Genomic DNA, 22,576 nt, shown 5'->3' with positions numbered 1-22,576 from the left:
AAGGAGTGGAGAGGAGGGACCAGTCACCACAGCGGGACCTGGACTCCGTCTTAATAACCCTTCTTTGGAAGGCTCCTCGGCAATTACAACCACAGAGTATCGGAGAAGCTGTACCTGGATGGCATGAACTTCATGTGAGAAGCAAGTTGATGTGAGCGGTGCAGTGGGTGGGCTGTCATAGACACCATAGCGCACTCCCCAGTTCCCCTTGATGGGCAAGCACAATTCTACTTCCAGAGCTGCTAGTGGGTCATGGTTGCTGTATTTTCCCATTTGCAGTTAAAACTAGGCGGGGTGCGGTGGCTCGTGTCTGTAATTCTAGCACTTTGGGAGGCCAAGGCAGGAAGATCTCCTGAGCCCAGGAGTTTAAGACCAGCCTAATCAACATGGTGAGACCCCCCCATCTCTATTATTTTAAAAATTAAAATTAAAAAAATAATAAAACTAGCCCAGGCAGTATCAGGAGATGTCCGAGTGGGCCACCCAGGTGCCAAACACATTTCTTCCTGCTTCCATGATGAGGTGACAGTTCTGGTTCCTCCTGAGGATCAGGACCCATGACCCTTGCCACCATGGTGACTCCTTGCCTGGGCTTCTAGTCTGGGCATGAGGTACCCTGGAGAACTTCCCACTGCTCAGTGGCCTCCAAATAAATCCCTCACCCACCCCCATCAACCCAGAGCTGATGACTGACTGAGGCAGAGATATAAAAGCTGCCCCACTTGCCCCAAAGGAAGGACCAGCACATGGCTTATGCTCCAGAGCCTTCCCCTATGGATCTGGCCCCGGGCATTGTGAGCGTGCATCCTTGCTTGGCTCTTTCTCCTTTCCTTTTTTTTTTTTTTTGTTTTTCGGAGACGGAGTCTCCCTCTGTCATCGAGGCTGGAGTGCGGTGGTGTGATCTCGGCTCACTGCAACCTCCGCCTCCTGGATTCGAGCAATTCTCCTGCCTCAGCCTCCTGAGTAGCTAGGACTATAGGCATATGCCACCATACCTGGCTAATTTTTTGTCTTTTAGTAGAGACGGGGCTTCACCATATTGCCCAGGCTGGTCTCAAACTCCTGAACTCAGGCAATCTGCCTGCCTTGGACTCCCAAAATGCTAGGATTATAGGCATGAGCCACCTCACCCAGCCTCTCCTTTCCTTTCTTGTTTTACTCCCTCCCAGGTTTTTCAGGAAAAGCTCAAATCACATTATAGGCTCACCCAAATCCCTGTCTCAGGCTGTGCTTTTTAGGGAATCTACCTAAGACAGAGGTGAAGTAAAGCAGGAAAGAGGGACAGAGAAGAGGGCAGGAGGAGGAGAGCAGGTGAGCTCCATGTTTAAATAGAACGGCCAGGAAAGTGAGCAGAGACTTGAAGAAAGCGAGGGAATGAGCCATAGGCTATCTGGGAGGAAAGCATTTAAGCAAAAGAAACAGATAGGGCAAAAGCTGGGACAGGAGTGGATCTGGGGAGTTCTAATAAGAGCCAGGAGGCCCGTGAATCCAGAGTAGAGTGAGGTAGGTAAATGTCACAGATGAAATCAGAGAGCCGTCCAAAAGTCCTAGATCACAGAGGACCTTGAAGGCCATTGAAAGGGCACTGGCTTTAACTCTGAGTGAGGTAGCTTTGAGCAGGGTTGAGATGTAATCTGACTTGGTTTTCTAGAGTCACCCCATTGCAGCCAAGTTACCTGAGGTCATGCAGGCAGGGAAGTAAGGGATGCTGCAGCAATTGGAACCCAGGATCTCCTGATCTCAGAGCAAGCTTTAACACACTCGCCTTTGTTGATGGAGTAGGAAGTGCATATCTGGCACACTCCTGAATGCTAAGGACAGACACGATGCAGGGACTAGTTTCATTTAAAGGGAAGAGAGACATACTTGTAAAGAGACCAGACTCCCCTTAAGCCTCCCTTGGAGAAAGCCTTCAAATAAAGGTACAACCAGTTAGGAGAATAGCCCATACTTGCCAGCAGGTCCAGAAGTTGCTGGCTACCTTGCAGTCCAAGTATACCTCTCTAAATAAGCGGCCCAATATCAAGACAGTGAGTAGGAAGAGGAAAGACACTTGATTAGAGAGGTAACATAATATAGTGATTAAGAATTATGGGCACAGAACATCTGGTATGAAACCCAGCTCTGCCATTTACAAGCTGTGTGACCTTGGGCAAGCTACTTAACCTCTCTGTGCCTCAGTTTTCTCATCTGTAAAATTGTTGCTAGATGCTGTGGCTCATGCCTGTAATCCTAGCACTTTGGGAGGCCAAGGAGGCAGGATGGCTTGAGGCCAGGAGTTTGAGGCTGCAGTGAGCTATGATCACATCATTGCACTCCAGCCTAGGCAACAGAGCGAGATCCTATCTCAAAAAAAAAGAAAAGTTGTAATTATAGTAATCCCCTCTCTATGGGGTTTTTAATAGAATTAAATGAGTTTACTGTGTCTGAAAGATACTGCTTTGTTTGTCACTATTATGTTTTTTAGACATGAACAATTAAAGGATACATAAATTGTAATTTAAATTGAACAAATCTGCATGTCAATTTCTAGACATTAATTTCCAAGTTTAATGCTTTCTATGTCATCTATATAATTCAATACTAAACTATAAATGAGTGCATCTTCTTTCTTCCTACACTTCTAATATATTATTTTACCTTTAGCTGATTAATTGCTCAGCTGCTTCTTATCAATGACTGTTTTCCAGGAAGGCTAATCATGCCTGACTGTAATCAACCCTGTGTGCGAACTCTCAAATGCTTCCCTGTGCAACTGCCACTCCCTTGACCGTGAGGAATACTGTGATTAAAAAGCATCTCAAGAATTCCATTTAGATGATGACCTCAGCCTCAAACATTATTAGACAGCTGTGATTTACACTGCCTTCTGAGTTAGAATGTAGGGGCTTTTAGCTTCCAAATTCTCCTACAAAACAGAAAACAGTTCTTTGTGATTTTTTTACATCGGATTCTGTCAACTGGAAAAGCAATGAAATGAGAGGGAAATGCCCAGTATATGCCAGGCTCTGGGCAGGGTCATTTACATACATTACCTTATACACCTGTGGTTAATGCCAAATATGTGGCAGAGCTGGTCTTGATAATTCCTCACTAGAATTGAGGATCAACTTGAATCACCGCTCAAGCAATGTCTGTTTTCACCTCTTCTGCCAGTAATTTCTCTCTATAGATCACTGAAAACAGGGATTTGACCTTGGCTTTATTTTTTCTAAAGCCATTCTACAATTAGGACAACCATGACAATATCTAGCATTTGTTTAGTGCATTCAGCTGTTTTTCTATTGTTCTCAGGAAACTGTTCAAACAGTCCTAGACACATAGCCCAATTTCTGGTTGAGGTCACACAGTTTGGAAAATCACCAATTTTGTTATATCCCTAAGCAAACCAATTTGGTAAACAAAAAGATCTCCATGTGGCTCCTCCAATCCAATATAGCAAAACCAGCTCTTAGATCAATAATTCCTATTGAAAAAAGCAATTAAATTTCAAAAAAAGCAATTAAACTTAAGTTTGAAAAGAAAATTCCTAAGTATTTTTTTATATCAAGTATTTTATAAACTAAGGCAGAGTTTGCTGTTTATAATGGTGAGTATGGCCCAACATCATGGGTTTTTTTATTTTGTTTTGTTTTTTTATTTTGTTTTGTTGAGACAGAGTCTGACTCTGTCACCCTGGCTGGAATACAGAGGCACGATCTTGGCTCGCTGCAACCTTGAATGTCTGGGCTCAAGCAATACTCCCACTTCTTGGGAAGCGAAGATGACAGGCTTGCGCCATCATGCTGGCTAATTTTTTATATTTCTGTAGAGGCATGGTCTCTCTATGTTCCCCAAGCTAGTCTCGAACTTCTGGCCTCAAGCAATCCTCCCACCTCCGCCTCCCAAAGTGCTGGGATTACAGGCGTGAGCCACTGCGCCCGGCCTATGGTTTTCATTCTTGACTTTGCCAGATTCCTTTGTCATCACTTGAATAAGCCAATTAAGCTATTGTGTTTATTATGCAAAAATTATTTTTGCATTTCTAATCAAATGAATGCCATCACAATAAGATGTTACCTGGGGAGTGCTCAATGGAAGGATAAAACACTCTGAAAAAAATGTTATTGTAATTTTTTCTATATTTGGCTGGTTTCTGCTGCTGTCACTGAGCTAGGTTTTCATCTAGACATGCTAATTCAGTGTAGGTCTGATTGAAGCCTTTTTGTCTTTAATTACTAAAATAATAAAGTGTCCAACCCTTTTTTTTATTAGGAAAGTTTATTAGCAGTGATACAATGGAAAATTTAACACTGACAGGAGCATATGTGTCTTAAAACACAAGAAATGGGATGAATCTCAGATTGCCTGGAAATAGTCCTTTAAATGAAAAAGTTTTTAAATTTAAGAGATAACAGAAAAGTTAAAGGACACACCAGATGGCATTTTCACTCACCAGGATTAGAAATAATCATCCAAGCAAATGAAAAGCTTATCAAAGGTATTTTTCACATTTATTTATATCAGAGAGATAAAGCAGTCATTTTACCTTGCACATGAGGACCACTTATGAAATCATTTATATAATTTGAGAAGGCATTTACTATGTCTATACAAATTCATAAATTAAAATGTCACATTAATTCATTCTTTTATGGCAAACTCTCCTTCCACTAATATATTTTACTTTAAAAAATATTTACTTTTTGGTTTGGACTAAAATCTCATTCAATTCAATGATAGTACTTAACATTTTCCCACTGCAATTATGTGAGATTTTCTGCTTTAAAGAAATTTTTTAAGTTACCTCTTTCAAACTAATGTGTAACTATCCTTCTCTTTGCAAACTATACAATCAGGAACCACTTTACATATTTTATTAAATAAGCTAAAAATTACAAATATTTAATTTTCATTTATAGTGGAAAGATTCAGTGAAAAACTCATAAAAATTATTTCAGTTCAAGGCATAACTATATTTGTCATTACTAATGAATTAACATAAAATATTATCTCCCTAAATATTTTCTAATTCAATGCCAAACATACCATATGCAATATCATCATCTCCAGAAAGTGCTAATCCAGCTATATAAACAGAATACTTGTCTCGATATTTTCCTAATACAACCCAATACTTTTGATGCATCTGTTTTTCCTCCAGGCATAGACTACTGGAGCTAGAAGGGGCTCCAGAAGGATCTAATCTGACCCATCCTCTCCACATTAAAGTGTGGTTTTAAAAACGTGATACCAAGTCTCTCACATATTGGCAATACGAAGCTACTCAGAAAGGAACTAAAGTTCGCATTCAAACTTTACCTTTGTAAAATTCCCAAAGAATCTCCCACGGCGTTCTTCACTCCTTCCTTCCCAGGTTTTAGAATTTTTTCTTTGAAGGTATCAAATGCTTTAAAAGGCATTTTGAATTAAAGGTACCTCTGAGCCATTAACAGTCAGTCTCAAAAACTGTCATCCTTTCTCATTTCCAGTGTGAGGACCACCTTGTTTCCCTTGGTGAACACCTGGAAGTCAGTTCTCATGGAGGGAACTACTCAAAATCAAAAAGGAGATGAAACCCAGCCTGGATCTTCCAAGACAAGACAACTCCCTCCTCTCTCTGCTCCCCACCCCTCCAAAAAAGAGGCCAAGGGATGTCTGGCTGGGAATTCAGCCCCTTGCAAAAGCTGCACGCTTTGCAGCAGCCTGTGGCCGCTGTCTCAGGCAGCCACTCTCAGACTGAGCGCAGCCTCTCTCTGTCCCTGGGCTGCAGCTGGGGACGCTAACATGAACTCCGGACCACCAGAAATCCTGAGACCAGCAGCAGCATCCGTGGCCTAGCTCCAGCCCCTGCAGCCAGCCGCGTCCCCCTCCTGCCCCACCCCAGCTCGCCTGCGGCTCTCACCAAGTGAGCCTTTCCAAGGTGATGCTATAGTAACCGGCACAATACCTGCCCCTCAGCCGCCTCGGCTTATGAATGGGCTCTCAGCCAGAGCAAGCACCCAGAGAGAAGTTTATGAAACATTTACAGCCCTCTGCTTTTCTGAGGTCTGGCCCTGCAGACAGGCTCACAGCCACCACTCCATGCCTTTTATTCCCCTCATGAGAGCCATGAAGCCATTTTTCAGCCAGCCGCTAGCATGGATGTGGTCCCAGGAGGAACTTGCATTTGAGTAGCCCAAATGCAAAACCCAGGCCACATACATCCAGGAGGACATTTATTTGTTCCTAATCAACAGAACAGGCTCTCTTAAAGTATGATAGTAGATGCCATTTGGGACCATCTAATTGAAGATTTCTGAGCTGGAAGATATCTAGAACCTGCTTAGAACTCTCCACTGACTCCTCATTGTCCTCAGGATAAACAAAATTATTTTTGTTTTTTCCCCTTTTCTCCTTCTAGATGGCTTTTTTTTTTTTTTTTTTTTTTTTTTTTTTTTTTGAGATGGAGTTTCACCCTTGTTGCCCAGGCTGTCATGTGCAGGTTTGTTACATAGGTATAGGTATACATGTGCCATGGTGGTTTGCTGCAACTGTCAACCCATCATCTAGGTTTTAAGCCCCACATGCATTAGGTATTTGTCCTAATGCTCTCCCTCTCCTTGCCCCCAACCTTCGTCTGGCTCCGGTGTGTGATGTTCCCTCCCTGTGTCCATGTATTCTAATCATTCTACTATAAAGACACATCCACACGTATGTTTATTGCAGCACTATTTACAATAAAATTCTTTATCATGGCACCCAAGACCTTTCCCTGGGACCCCAAGTCTTCCTTCTTGTCACTTTGCTTTCCACATCCTCATTTCACTGAACTCAGCAAGCTCCCTGTCGCCTCTGGGCTTTATTCAAGCTATGCCCACTGCCTGGGTAACTCTTTGCATCCCTTCATCTGGGTAACTTCTAGGGGTTCTCAGGTCATGCTAAGATATCAATCCTCTAGAAAACTGCATGGGCACGGTGAGATGTCCCTCCTCTGTGCCTCCAAATCACCTGTCCTCTGCCCCAGCAGGACCTGGCAGGGAGTGGGCGTTACCTAAACACTTATTGAACTGGGGCTGAAACGTTGCACGTTGTGACCACATTTATGGGCAGCAGGATGACACCTCTGTAAATGCTACTGTGGTGGAAAAAAACTCTTCATCTTTGAGGCTCCTGTGTTCCAATCCCCCAGTCTGCATGCGACTGACAAATCACAGGCTGTAGGTTCTGAGGCTCCCCAGGAGTCATTTTCACAAGACCAGTCAATATCCTCTGCAAGCCACTGTCCAGATTCTCCAAGATTTGAATTAAGTTCAGCTAAGTCCGTGCTGAATCCTTGGTAGGCTAAATATTGCTAATATCTTTTGAGCTCTTTCTAGGGTCCTGGCTCTGTGTTAAGCACTTTTTTTTTTTTTTTTTTTTTTTTTGAGACCGAGTCTCTCTCTGTCGACCAGGCTGGAGTGCAGTGGCGCGATCTCGGTTCACTGCAAGCTCTGTCTCCCCGCTTCACACCATTCTCCTGCCTCAGCATCCCGAGTAGCTGGGACTACAGGCGCCTGCCACCACGCCCGGTTAATTTTTTGCATTTTTAGTAGAGATGGGGTTTCACCGTGTTAGCCAGGATGGTCTCAATCTCCTGACCTCATGATCCACCCGCCTCGGCCTCCCGAAGTGCTGGGATTACAGGTGTGAGCCACTGTGCCCAGCCCAGCACTCTTGAAGTATCACCACAATCTTCCCAGCACAGCTTTGTGGTAAATAACTTCTTATTTTCCCCAATTTTATTGGCAGGAAACTGAGACAAAAAGAGGTTAACCTTTTCTTTCTTTCTTTTCTTTTCTCCTTCCTTCCTTCCTTCCCTTTTTCTTTCTCTCTCTTCTTTTTTTCTTTCCTTCCTTCCTTCTTTCTCTCTCTCTCTCTCCCCGTCTGTCTCCACCTCCCTCCCTCCCTCTTTCTCCCCCCACACACTTTACTGAGACATATTTTGCATTTCAAATAATTCACCCATTTCAAGTGGACAATTCAGATTCTTATAAATTTACCGAGCTGTGTAACCATCACCAGAAAGCAGTTTTAGAGTATTTCCACCCCGATTAGATCCTTCATTTTCACTGTTAATCCTCATCTCCCATCCCATATCCTGCAACCACTAATCTACCTTCTATCTCTACAGATTTGCCTTTTCTGACATTTCATGTAAATAGAATCATACAATTTATGGTTGCTTGTGTCTGGTGTCTTCCACTCGCTATAATGATTCTGAGGTGTGTTCATGTCACAGCATGTATCAGTAGTTTGTTCCTTTTCTCTTTTTTGTTGAGTAATGCTTCATTGTAAGGATATAACACATTTTTTGTATCTCCATTGACCTGTTGATGGACATTTAGGATGGTTTATAATAAGACAGTTGCTTCTAAAAGGAAAATTTCTGGTCACCAACCTTCCCATCATAACCCCTCAAGAGTGAGAACACGAGACCCCAGGAATCCACAGTCTAATCGTTCCACTAAGTATTTACATGTCTTAAATATTGAGTATTCATAATATCCAATTTCTGGATATTATTTATAAGACTTATGAATATTTGCATATAAGTCTGTGTGAATATATTTTTTCATTTCTCTTGGATAAATACCTAGGAGTAGATTGCTGGATGATAAAGTAAGTGTAGGTTTAGCTTTTTAGGAAATGACCAAATTATTTTCCAAAGTGGATAATTTACATTCCCCAGAGCATGCAGGCGGGTTCTCATTTCTCCACATTCTTACCATATTTGCTTTCTGTCTTTTTGGTGTAACCATTCTAATAGGTGTAACATGGTATCTCGTTGTGGTTTTAATTTGCATTTCCATGGTGACTAGTGACCATCTTTCCATGTGCTTTGTAGTCATTCATATTCTTTTTGGTAAAATTTTTATTCACTCTTTTTGCCTTTTTTTTTTTTTTTGAGACAGAGTTGCACTCTTTTCGTGCAGTCTGGAGTACAATGGTGCCATCTCAGCTCACTGCAACCTCTGCCTCCCAGGTTCAAGTGATTCTCCTGCCTCAGCCTCCTAAATAGCTGGGATTACAGGTGTGTGCCACCACACCCAGCTAATTTTGTATTTTTAGTAGAGACAGGGTTTCACCATGTTGGCCAGGCTGGTCTCAAACTCCTGACGTCAGGTGATCCGCCCATCTCGGCGTCCCAAAGTGCTGGGATTATAGGCGTGAGCCACCACTGCACCCAACCTTTTGCCCATTTTTGTAAGTGGGGTTTTATCTGTTTATTACTGAGGTATACGGGTATATATTCTGGATACAAGTTCTTTATTAGATATATGTTTTAGAAATATTCTCTCCCAGTCTCCTGTTTGTCTTTTCATTTTATTTGTTCTTCATTTTGGAGTGCAAAAATTTTGAATTTTGATTAGGTCCAATGTATTCATTTTTTCTTCTTTTACAGACTGTGCCTTTGTTCTATCTAAGAAATATTTGCATAACCTGAAGTCTCAAAGATGTTTTCCAATGTTTTCTTCTATAAGTTTTATTGTTTTAGCTCTTACACTTAAGTCTATGATCTATTTTTTGTTTATTTTTAGGCTGGGCACAGTGGCTCACACTTGTAATCCCAGCACTTTGGGAGGCTCAGGTGGGAGGATCAGTTGAGCCCAGGAGTTTGAGACCAGCCTGGGCAACATAGTGAGACCCTGTCTCTTCAAAAAATACGAAAAATTAGCCAGGAGTAGTGGCATGAGCCTGTAGTCCCAGTTTCTCAGGAGGCTGAGGCAGGAGGATCCCTTGAGCCCAGGAGGTCGAGGCTGCAGTGAACTGCGACTGTACCACTATACTCCAGCCTTGGCAAGAGAACAAGACCTTGTCTCAAAAAAAAAATAAAAATAAAAAAGTTTGTTTTTATGTATAATGTGAAATAAATGTCTAACTTCATCATGCAGATATTCACTTGTCCCAGCATTATTTGTTAAAAGTATTATCCTTTCTTTAATAAATTACCTTGGCAACTTTGTCAAAAATCTACTGAATATAAGGATTTATTTCCAGACTATCAGTTCTGTTCTACTGATCTATACATCTATTCTTTTTTTTTTTCAGACAAGATCTGACTCTGTATCCCAGGCTGGAGCACAGTTGTGCTATCTCAATTCACTGCAACCTCCACCTCCCAGGCTCAGACCATCTTCCCACCTCAGCCTCCAAGTAGCTGGGACTACAGGTATGCACCACCATGCCTGGCCAATTTTTGTATTTTCTGTAGAGATGTTGCCAGGCTGGTCTTAAATGAACTCCTGGCCTCAAGCAATCCACCTGCCTTGGCCTCCCAAAGTGCTAGGATTACAAAAGTGAGCCGCTGCACCCAGCCCAAAGTGTGTATTTTTATGCCAGTACCACATTGTCTTGACTGTAGTTTATAGTAAGTTTTTAAATTGAAAAATGAAAGTTTTCAATTTTTGCTCTTTTTTAAAAATTGTTTTGGCTATTCTAGATCTGTGGCATTTCCTATAAATTTTAGGAACACCTTGTTCCTGCCTCAGGATTATGTTATTTCTTTTTAGAGATGGGGTCTCACTCTGTCGCCCTGGCTGGAGAGCAGTGAGTGACTCGATCATGGCTCACTGCAGCCTCAACCTCCCAGGCTCAAGCGATGCTCCCACCTCAGCCTCATAAGTAGCTAGGGCTACAGGTGTGCACCACCACACCCAGCTAATTAAATTTTTTTTTTTTTTTTTTGTAGAGACAGGGTCTCACTATGTTGCCTATGCTGGTCTTGAACTCCTGGGCCTAAGTGATCTTCCCACCTTGTCCTCCCAAAGTGCTGGGATTACAGGCGTGAGCCACTGTGCCTGGCCCTCAGCTTGTTCCGAAACACTTCAGTTTCAACAACAAAATTCTGTCTAGCCTGGCTTTTAAAAACATAGTTTCTGGTCACCAACCTTCCCACCATAATCCCTCAAGACTGAGAATAGGAAGGCCCCAGGAATCCCCATGTCTAATCATTCCACCAAGTATTTTCCTGTCCTCAAAAAGCTCACTCATTCATTAAAAGCAAATATAGTAATAATAAAGCATGATAGACATACTCTCTTACCGAAAGCATCCACTGGTGGAGCTTCTAACCCATTCCTCCAGCCCAACATACCCTTATGTTCCTTATCTTTTAGAGCACATAATGGAAGCAATACTAGGCAAAGACCACATCCATCTCTCCTGAAGGTCAATGACTTCTGAGAGCACTAACCATTCCTGCAGAATGTATTGCTCAGGAAGCATACCCAGATCTGCAGTTTCTTGTGATGATTTAGATGTTTGATAATAATAATAAGATTTATAGAGAATTTTCTAGATGCCCGACTTTAAGCACTTAACATGCACTAACTCATTTAATTCCCCACAATGACCCTGAGGTAGGAAGTGTCATTATACCATCCACAGATGAGGAGACTGAAAGAGGTGAAGTAAACTTGTTCAAGTTCACACAGCTAGGAAACTGAGCAGAGAGGATATGGACCCAGAAAGTCTGACATCAGAGTTGTGCTCTTACCTTCTACAGTAGAACTGTTGATAATAGGGACTAGAAAATATAAACCAAGACTACACAGAAATGAGGCTCATTTCATTCATTTATTCATTGCTTCCTTTTCTTGAGGACCTACCTGGTAGCAGGCCCTTCTTAGGCACTGGTGATATAGGCTGAACTGTGATATTCCCCTTGAAGAAAGAAATCAACCAGAAAATGAATGAGTCCATTACAGTGCAGTGAGTCCCATAAGAGAAGGCTGGGGGAGCAAAAACAAGGACACCTACCTGAGCCTCCAGATGGGAGTGGGAGAGGGCTTCCTAGATGAGGGGAGGATACTATAAACCTTCAGGAAGGAGAAAGACTGAGGCAAACAAAAGGAAAAAAATGGGGGAACAAAGACATGCATGAGACAGCATGGCATTTGGGGAACCTTGCATAGTGTTAGAGAGTCAGGTAGGAATGCCCATGCGGTACAAAACACGACTGGCATGATGATCTTGAACGCTATGCAATTCAGTTATTGCAGAAGAGCACTGAAACATGTGCTTCCCTGGTCACAACAGCAAAGACATGGAATCAACCTGCATGCCCATCAACGAAAGACTGGATAAAGAAAATGTGGCACATATACACGATGGAATACTATGCAGCCATAAAAAGAAAAACATCATGTTCTTTGCAGGGACTGGATGGAGGAGGAGGCCATTATCTTTAGCAACCTAACACAGGAACAGAAAACCAAATACTGCATGTTCTCACTCACAAGTGGGAGCTAAACCATGAGAATACATGGACACAAAGAGAAGAACAACACACACTGGGGCCTATAAGAGGCTGGAGGGTGGAAGGAGGGAGAGGATCAGGAAAAATAACTAATGGATACTAGGCTTAATGCCTGGGTGATGAAATAATCTGTACAACCAACCCCTATGGCACAGTAACACACCTGCATGTGTACCCCTGAAGTTAAAAGTTTAAAAAATTAAAGGAAAAAAGCAGTGACAATAATTCAACAAATAAGGATCTTAATAAAGACAAAACTTTTAAAAAAGAAAAAAAAAAAAAAAACATGTGCTCCCCATCTCAAAATATCGAATATAGCAAAGACAGGAAATTATGTGCAGTGCAGAATTCTCTGTGGGGGTGTGAAACTAAAGCCTGGGTCTCTGCTGGGGATACACAGACTGTAGATACAGCAGAAAAATAAAACCCAGCCATTGATATATATTTAATGACTTCCCATCATCCTGTACTAAAAATGCCTCTTCCCTTAGGGAAAATAATAGTAACTAAGGCATCTTTAGGGGTGCTTTCCCAGATCATAGCAATTCTTCATTCTCAGGGAACTTTCAGTCTCCCCTGACCTCTCCCTCTCATAGTGACAGGTCTCCAAAAGTTCTGTAGCTAACTATGTTTCTCAACCCCCTAAGCACTGTTGAATGGACCGGGGTAGGCACCTGCACCAAGCTGAACCAGTCAGGTGTGAGATTCTTCTAGTTATTTTATTTATTTATTTATTTATTTGAGACAGAGTCTCGCTCTGTCACCAAGGCTGGAGTACAGTGGCACAATCTCGGCTCACCGCAACCTCTGCCTCCTGAGTTCAAGCAATTCTCTCATCTCCTCTCAGCCTCCTGACTAGCTGGGATTACAGGTGTGTGCCCCCACGCCCAGCTAATTTTTTTTTTTTTTTTTTTTTTAGTAGCCACAGGATTTCGCCATGTTGGCCAGGCTGGTCTTGAGCTCCTGACCTCAAGTGATCTGCCCGGCTCAGCCTCCTGAAGTGTTGGGATTGCAGGTGTGAGCCATCGCACCTGACCTTCCTAGTAATTTAAATTTGGAATTACAAGACCGCTAGTTAATCTTGCAGGACTCTGGAATTATAACTGTAAGGTGGTTACATTCACTTTGTGGTGTAGAAATGCAGAGAACACTGGTTTTGGAAAAGAGTGAGAAATAAAACAATGAAACTATAACAGGGCGAGGGTATGGGGTGAGGATGTTTCTTACGGCCTTCCAGGTCTCATCTGCCTAGACTCACTTGTCCTTTTACCCTTGGGTTTCACAAAATACTCACATTCTTATAACAAATTGCTCAAGATAGTTTCCGCTCCTTACAAATAGTCTTGACTATTGCAATTATTTAAAACCCAAACCTGTAATACCAAGTGTTTCTTTACCTAACACCAGATTGGTAAGCCTGACTACCCAGTTTGGTGACATGCAGGACTCCAGTCTGCAACAGCAAGACAAGGAGAGCGCATAGGCTGGTCGTGAGCCAGGTTGTTCTAATTTACCACCTAGACCAAAAAAAAAAAAAAAGGAAACCAGCAAATCCCAAACAAATAACTCGACTAGTTACTCGAGAAAAGTATTTGATCAAATTCAACCAAAGTGTTAGACGGAACATTTCAACCAGGATCAGAGGTAATGACCAAATGATTCACCCTTTCCATAAGAGACTTCATAAGGAAACAAAAGTAATGAAGAGAACTGGTCATCTTGGGGTTCCTTCTCTCCTAAATTCTGTGGCAGCTTCTCCAGCCAACCCTATTCCTTATCCCAACTCCATACTACTCCTTCTCACCCCCATAACATCCTGAGACAAACATAAAAATATCTTTTATGCAGAACTTCTCTCAATCCTTTAAAATGTGTATATTGTTGACTATCATTAGTATTAACCAATATATATATAAACTCAATTTCTTTTATTGAACTCCCATATTTGACATTAATTCTTTTTTTTTCTTTCTTTTTTTTTTTTTTTTCGGAGTGTGGGCAATGGCCAGATCTCAGCTCACTGCAAGCTCCGTCTCCCGGGTTTACGCCATTCTCCTGCCTCAGCCTCCCGAGTAGCTGGGACTACAGGCGCCCACCACCTCGCCCGGCTAGTTTTTTGTATTTTTTAGTAGAGACGGGGTTTCACCATGTTAGCCAGGATGGTTTCAATCTCCTGACCTCGTGATCCGCCTGTCTCGGCCTCCCAAAGTGCTGGGATTACAGGCATGAACCACCACGCCCGGCCAACAGTAATTCTTCTATTGATAGTCAAGCTTATATACAAAGCATTTTCAAATATCTCATTTGATTCTGACTATAACCTTATGAAACAAATAAGCAGATAAAGCAATAAAGATGCAAATTTTGCCCAAGGTAACCTGGCCAGCAGAATTCAGAGAGTTGGGACTAGGTCCTAAAGATCATTTCCTGAACTTGTACCACCATGGTACATGGTGTATCGTGATCATATAATCTTACTCTGAGTAGTAGAGTGTCTTTAGTGTAACTGAGGAAAGATATACTCAGAATCCTTGTGCTTTTAGAAACATTACTGAGCACCTAACTATAGGTATGCTTGTCCTAGCTACCATGGAGATTTTTAGAATAAAGTATGAGTGGGACACACTGGTGTGTACCTGTAGTCCCAGCTACTACTCAGGAGGCTGAGGGGGGAAGATCACTTGAGCCCAGGAGTTCAAGCATGGTCTGGGCAACATAGCAAGACCTCGTCTCCAAAATAATAAAATAGGGTGCAGGTTTCTAGGGAGACATATTTTCTATCTTTATTTAAAATGTTCCACTGGAAATTAGGGCAAATTGACAGCAGAGTGAAGAGAAATTAATATCAAACACTGATACACTGGCCTCTGGATTAAGACTGCCACTACCCACCCCATTCTGGATAAGACTCCCCTTCAGGGAAGGCTAATGGGAACCTTTATCCCATTCTATTGTAAATGTTTCCGTATCGTCTTTCTGACTTGAGTTTCATGATCACATTTTATTCTCACAGAGTAGAATAAAAAAGTGTATATGACAAAGTAGAATGGCCCAATTGATATTATCCCCATTTTACATGTGAGTAAACTGAGGCTCACTCAATAACTTGTCCAAAATTACATAGTTACTGGTGGAGTTGAGATTTAATCCCACTTGATTACAAATGTCACTTTATTCTTATATGCTCTTCCAGTCCATAATAAAACACTGTTAGTCCCATTAATTTCAGCTCACTGTAAGTCAGCCACTCAGTCAATTTGGAGTTCAATTAATTTGACTCTAATTTCCTAAATTACAGGTTTTCTACACTATATATAAAAGACATCTCTATAATAGTTTGCAAATATAAAGATGCATATATGGAGACCCCGGAAACATATCAATTTCCATTTTCAATCTGTCACTATAACTGTCTCAATATTAAACAAAATTTGAAAAGAAATGGTCAGATAACCAAAATACAGAACTTTAGAGTGTTTTTACACAGCATGGAATCATTCATTAAGTATTTCACGCATGATAAACGTCAAGAATTTGCTTTGAACATGAATTCCTTATATTTATGAAGAAATTTCAACTTCATTTTCACTGCTCCTTTGAGTCTTATCACTACATATAGAAAGAACTATGTTGAGCCGTCTACTGCACTTTATTGTTGAAGCCCAGGGCATGGAGAAGGCCAGTGATGCTTTGAGCTATCAGGCAGAGATGCGACAAGAAATCATACTCATGTGCTCGTTTGCTTGCTGCCATTGGTTACCTATAACAAATTATTTCTCATTTCATCTTGGAGGGTATCTCTCCCCAAGGTAAGGTATCTTATGTTGGGGTATCCCCACATAAGACACTCAATTATCGATTTTTTAGTCTGTTTTCTGGCTGTAAAGACAATAAAACTATTATTATTATCATTGTTATTTAAAACAGAGTCTTGCTCTGTCACCCAGGCTGGAGTGAGCGTGATCTCAGTTCACTGCAATCTCCACCTCCTGGATTCAAGCAATTCTCCTGTCCCAGCTTCCCAGGTAGCTGGGATTACAGGTGTGTGCCACCAGGCCCAGCTAATTTTTTTATTTTTAGTGGAGATGAGGTTTCAGCATGTTGGCCAGGCTGGTGTCAAACTCCTAACCTTAAGTGATCTGCCTGCCTCAGCCTTCCAAAGTGCTGGAATTACAGGCTTATTTTTTCAAACATGTGTTATACTACCTGTTTGCTCCAAAATCCCCCCTTGTGAGGAAATGAGGAAAGATGGATTCCTTTCACTTGGTATTACTGCAGTGTGGAAACACTAGATTTGCTTTATGCATTATGCATGGTGACTTGAAAAAAATACTCAGGGATATTTAGGTTGTGTTCAAAACCAAAATATCCTAGAAAATCTGACAATCTGTTAAATACAGTGTATTGTAAAAATGCAAACTGAAATGTTGAAAGATCAAAACCAGAGAAAATATTTGGAAGGATTTTTTTTTACCACCCTCATTTTTCTTGAAGGTGCAGATAGAACCCTGATTGTCCAGATAATTTTAACATATAGAGCAGTGAAAAAGGATGATATCTTGGGGCGGGGTTAAGGGTCAAGGCAGAACAAACCCACACACCGTTCAGAAGTATTTCTCATGATCCCATCCTTTTGTAGATGCTACACCAAAAGGCAGTATATTCTTACCAATACCTTCCCTAGCCTATTCATGTTCAAAAAAAGTACCTGTAAAAGGGCTACTGTAATGGATGATTACTTGGAAGATAGTGACATCTTCTGGTAGTTTACAGACTAAATATATTTATGGCAGACATTTCCCCCACAACCCCAAAATCCAGCCACGGTTTTAAAAGATTTATTCTATATACATTAAGCCCCCAAGTGTGGATTGTTAAATTTATGAAATATTCAATAAAATATAAACCAGCTAAAAATAACATTATAAGTCACTTATTCTGCTCCTTGTCTTGCTGTCATCTCTGTCTCTAATAGAAAATGTTTTAAGCAGCTAACATTTTTTTCTTTTTGGTGTTTCTCCACATGTTCTAATTTAGGCAGCTAGCATTAATTCTGCTTTTCTTGGTCATCAAAAATTGACCAGATTTCCCTTAATTTGAGAAGTTTTCATAACATCTAAGAATTCAAAAAGACTTTGGGAGTTATCTGCTCTAATCCACTCCCCAGTAGTTCAAACTTAATTTGGGAAAATGTGGCCTAAGTAATCATTTGGTAGCATCAAAAAACAAACAAACAAACAAAAAACAGTAAAAAAAAAAAAAAAAATTACAAAAGCTCTGTGTGCCTGAGCTCAGGCTCTGTCTCCTTTAAGTCTTCCTGACTATCTAGATTGCGTGTCCCTCCTACATGGATTTTGCTCACAGTATGTATCACACTGTTCTGCAAATGTCTGCTTACTCGACTACCTTTATAACTACAGTGCAAACCCCCTGAGGGCAAGGCCTACATCTCCATTCCTATTTGTGTCCCAAGAATCTCACAGTGCCAAGACTATAGTATTTTATGGCTTATTTTTATTTATACATTTATTGAAAAATAAGTGCATTCAAATGGTGCCAGGTGAAGATTTTTGTTTGTTTTTTTGCGACAGTCTCATTCTGTTGCCCAGGCTGGAGGGAGTGCAGTGGTGCGATCTCAGCTCACTGCAACCTCCGCCTCTCGTGTTCAAGCGATTCTCATGCCTCAGCCTCCCAAGTAGCTGGGGTTACAGAGGTGCATCACCACGCCCAGCTAATTTTTGTATTTTTAGTAGAGATGGGGTTTCATCATGTTGGCCAGGCTGGTATGAATCTCCTGACCTTAAGTGATCCGTCCACTTTGGTCTCCTAAACTGCTGGGATTACAGGCATAAGCCATAGCGCCCAGCCAGGTGAAGTATTTGTTTTTCATTAAAGTAGAATTTATTTTAGAGATCTATATCCATCACAAAGTGAGTGGAAAAATCTGTTGAGCACCTACTATGTGCCAGGAGCTGTGCTAGGTGCTTTGCACACTTTTACCTCATCTAATCCTAATAAGCTTGTAAGGTGTGATCTTATTTCATGGCTGAGAAAACTTATTCTGGTCAGTTAAGTAAAAGAGACAAGATTTACTCTCATTCAGTCCATGTAACTATTTATACTCTATCTGATTCCAAAAGAGAATTTCCATGAACATAGATAAAAAAGATTTTTTAGAAGGAAATCAGAGCAAAGGAGAAATAAGGATTTTTTAAAAATCAGATAAAGCCAGAAGGTGAGCATTAAATATTGCATATTATTATTGTCCTATACATTTGCTACAGGTAAACGGCAAATTTGGCTGAATCTCTTAGCTGTCATTACCTAATCTGTTACTTTATTCAGACTTTAAAAGGTAGGAGCAGGCCAAGCGTGGTGGCTCACGCCACCCAGCACTTTGGGAAGCTGAGGCGGGTGGATCACCTGAGGTCAGGAGTTTGAGGCCAGCCTGGCCAACATGGTGAAACCCTGTCTCTACTTAAAATAAAAAATAAAATAAAAATAAATAAAAATCAGCCAGGCATGGTGGCTGGTACCTGTAAACCCAGTTACTCCAGAGGCTGAGGTAGAAGAATCGCTTAATCCCGGGAGGCGGTGCTTGCAATGAGCTGAGATCGTGCCACTGCACTTTAGCTTGGACAACAGAGTGAGACTCAGTCTCAAAAAAGAAAAAAAAAAAAAAAGTAAGGGCAAACCACTTGCTTAGAAGCAGATTTACTCCTGAACTGAAATCTGAAATCTCTCCAGTGGGTCCTCAAAGAAGCTATTTATGTGGGAGTGAACCAATGTCATCCCTGGCATAAATACGGTTTAAAGCATAGTCAAAAGCTACCAGTGATAAAAGAAACCTGATGCACGGCCAAAACAAGGCAACCCAGGCACAAAGGTCTCAAGAGTGGGTTTAATTCAGAATTTTTAGAGAAATGAATGGATTACTCAGTTTTTGGCTTCCTCCATAAACATCTCTCAAAAACAAGATTTTGCCAGTTGGGCAATAGAGAGTTAAAGGTTGCTCTCTGACAAGTGGCTGGAGCACAGGTACTATTGCTGTTTGAGGGCAGATTCACATAATCACTGTAGCTGCAGACAGACGTGACAACCTCTTAGGAAACATGAGGACACCCACCTAAGTGAAAAGCCTTTCCATCTCTTTACAGAAATGATCTTAAGAGTGCCAATTGTTAAGAGACAAGATTTTCTGAAAAACAATTTTGGGGCCAGGTGTGGCATCTCACTCCTGTAATCCCAGCACTTTGTGAGGTCAAAGTGGATGGATTGCTTGAGCTCAGGAGCTCAAGACCAGCCTGGGTAACATGGTGAAACCTTGTCTCCACCAAAACGAACAAACAAACAAACAAAAAACAGAAATTAGCCAGGCGTGGTGGTGCATGCCTGTAGCCCCAGCTACTCAGGAGGCTTGGGGTGGGAGGATTGCTTGAGCCTGGGAGGTGGAGGTTGCAGTGAGCCAAGATCACGCCACTGCACTCCAGCCTGGGTGACAGAGCCAGACCCTGTCTTAGACCAAACAAACAAACAAACAAACAAAAAACTGCATCTGTTACAACACACAAATGTGTAAAGTACCCTGCCCCACATCTATGAAGTGTGAATACTACAATTTTAGCCTGAAATTAAAAAAAAAAAAAAAAAAAGCACCTTTATCTGGCTCCAAACTTCATACACCATATGCTTCTCATGTTTCCATGGATATGCCTCATATTTGAGTTTTTTCTGATCATTGTGTTCAAAAAGACGGGTAGGCTTAGGGACACAGACTTGGGGCAAACCTATGTTTATTCCTACACTCAAACTATAGACATTAAAGTCTCTATCTCATTTACCTTTATATAAAAGTCAAACACTGCCTTTACTAGCAACCAAGGTCACCACACAAAGGAACATATCGAAAACATAGGAGCAAAAAAGACAACATTGGAACTGCGACCAGGAGGTATAATTAAAGTAGCCAAACTGTATTTCTACTGTGGGCACTTTCAAAAGAACATTCATGAAGTTTTAATATAGGATAGGTATACACAATTCCATATGGCTTCTGATAGCAGTATATATATGGCCCCATTTTAAAATGACTTATTATTGGATTCAGGCTGTATCAGTGAGGGTACAGTAAGGAAACAGAAACCCCACACCAGATACTTGAACAGGCAAGTTTTAATGTAATATTTGCTAACTAGTAGAAGCTGGTTAATTATTTGTAGGGGCAAAAGAGGACTCTAAAGTGCACAGAAGTAGCAGGTAAAAGGCAAATACTGTCTCTAGGGTGAAGAAAAGTGAAAAAAATGAACTAAAGACCAGGAGAGGCTCTCTTCCCCTACCTCACTCCCAAGCTGAGATCAGACTTCCCTGGAGAGGCTGTGGTTTCTACAGGAACATTCAGCCTGCCATGGTGAAGAAACTTGTCCCAGGGAATGGGCCACAGAGTGAGAGACAGTTGCTTGATGGAGTGGCAGAGCTGGCACGGAAGCAGCCCATGGGAGCTGCTCCACAGTGGCTCAGGGTTGGGAGAAGGTAACCTGAGGTGCAGCTGGAGCTCCTCTGTCGGGACTGCTGGGCTTCTCTGGTGTATAAAAATGGGAGACTCACAACTGTAAGTAAAGTATCTTCTTGCAGCTCTTGCTTTGCAGTGCCACTCGTGGGCCCTCATCTTCTCAGCTGGCAAAGGAAAAAGACAGTACAAGGCAAGACAAAGGATGGGTTTGGAACTGAGACCACAGGTTGATAATAGCCATCATTCACTTCCTTGGTCACTGAGCTTCCATATACATCTACATTATCTTATTTATTTATTTATTTGACAGTCTCATTCTGTCACTCAGGCTGGAGTGCAGTGGTGCAATCTCGGCTCACTGCAACCTCCACCTCCTGGGTTCAAATGATTCTCCCGCCTCAGCCTCCCAAGTAGCTAGGATTACAGGTGCCCCACACCTGACTAATTTTTGGTATTTTTTAGTAGAGACAGAGTTTCCCCAAGTTGGCCAGGCTGGTCTCGAACTACTGACCTCAGGTGATCCACCCGCCTCGGCTTCCCAAAGTGCTGGGATTACAGGTGTGAGCCACTGCACCCAGCCTATATCCATATTATCTAATACAATAGCTACTAGCCACATGGCTTCTAAGTACCTGAAATATGACTAGTCTGAAGTTAAATGTGCTAAGTGTAAAATACACACTGCATCTCAAAGACTAAGTACCAAAAAAAGATGTAAAATATGAGTTTTTTATATCAATTCCATGCAGAAATAGTTTTTTGTTTGTTTGTTTGTTTTCTGAGACAGGGTCTCACTCTGTCACCCAGGCTGGAATGCAGTGGTGTGTTATCAGCTCACTGCAACCTCTGGCTCCTGGACTCAAGTGACCTTCCCACCTCAGCCTCCCAAGTAGCTGGAACTACTGGCATAAGCCACCATACTCAGCTAATTTTTGTGTATTTTTTGTAGAGATGGGGTTTCACCATGTTGCCCAGGCTGGTCTTGAACTCCTGAACTCAAGCTATCCACCCACCTTGGCCTCCCAAGTTGCTGGGATTACAGGCATGAACCACCATACCTGCCAATATTAAAATATAATAAAATAAATGTCAGGGCCAGGCGCTGTGGCTCATGCCTGTAATCTCAGCACTTTGAGAGACTGAGTGGGCAGAGCATTTGAGGTCATGAGTTTGAGACCAGCCTGGCCAACATGGTGAAACCCCGTCTGCACTAAAAAATACCAAAGTTAGCTGGGAGTGGTGGCAGGTGCCTGTAGTCCCAGTGAGGAGGCTGAGGCAGGAGAATCTCTTGAACCTGGGAGGTAGAGGCTGCAGTGAGCTGAGATTGCTGTAGTGAACCGAGACCACAGCACTGCACTTCAGCCTGGGCGACAGACTTGTCTCAAAAGAAAAAAAAAAAAATTTCACCTATTTTTAATGGGATTACTAGAAAATTTTAAGTTACATATGTGGTTTTTACCCCTAGTAGTTATATCCTTTCTGAGTGGCTGGAGCAACTTTGCTTCTTTGGATAGAAAAAGTTGCTAACTTTCAACAAGTTCCATCTTGGTGAAATGGCTTTTTCAACTGCACTCCCTTCTCCCCAAGTCTAAAAGCTCTAATTCCGCTATATGTCTGGGCACTACAAACACTGCTAACCCAGGTCTCCCAACTCTCCTCACTCATATTTCAAACCAGCAGCCCAGAGGCTGATTTTGACTATGTACATTTCTGTTATCTCAACTCTTCCCTCTTCATAACCATTTTTTCTCAATGTAAACATATTTACGATACCCAATAAGTACTGAACACGTACTTGCTACATTATG

General features: G+C 41.7%; 1 protein-coding gene across 1 annotated transcript in view; it reads right to left on the bottom strand.

Annotated features, from left to right (window-relative positions):
- Positions 1–5,715, bottom strand: part of SLC17A8 (solute carrier family 17 (vesicular glutamate transporter), member 8) — a 64,639-nt gene extending 58,924 nt beyond the window's left edge. The window contains exon 1 of the mRNA XM_011936918.1: positions 5,302–5,715. Coding sequence (XP_011792308.1) covers positions 5,302–5,402 — 101 coding nt within the window. The 5' untranslated portion in view covers positions 5,403–5,715. The remainder of the gene's footprint in view (positions 1–5,301) is intronic.
- Positions 5,716–22,576: the final 16,861 nt, after the last annotated feature.

The sequence above is a fragment of the Colobus angolensis genome, unplaced genomic scaffold (assembly GCF_000951035.1).
Source record: "Colobus angolensis palliatus isolate OR3802 unplaced genomic scaffold, Cang.pa_1.0 Scaffold10, whole genome shotgun sequence".
Taxonomy (NCBI): domain Eukaryota; kingdom Metazoa; phylum Chordata; class Mammalia; order Primates; family Cercopithecidae; genus Colobus; species Colobus angolensis.
Note: the sequence above shows the minus strand (reverse complement) of the source record. Positions and strands in the feature narration are given on the sequence as shown.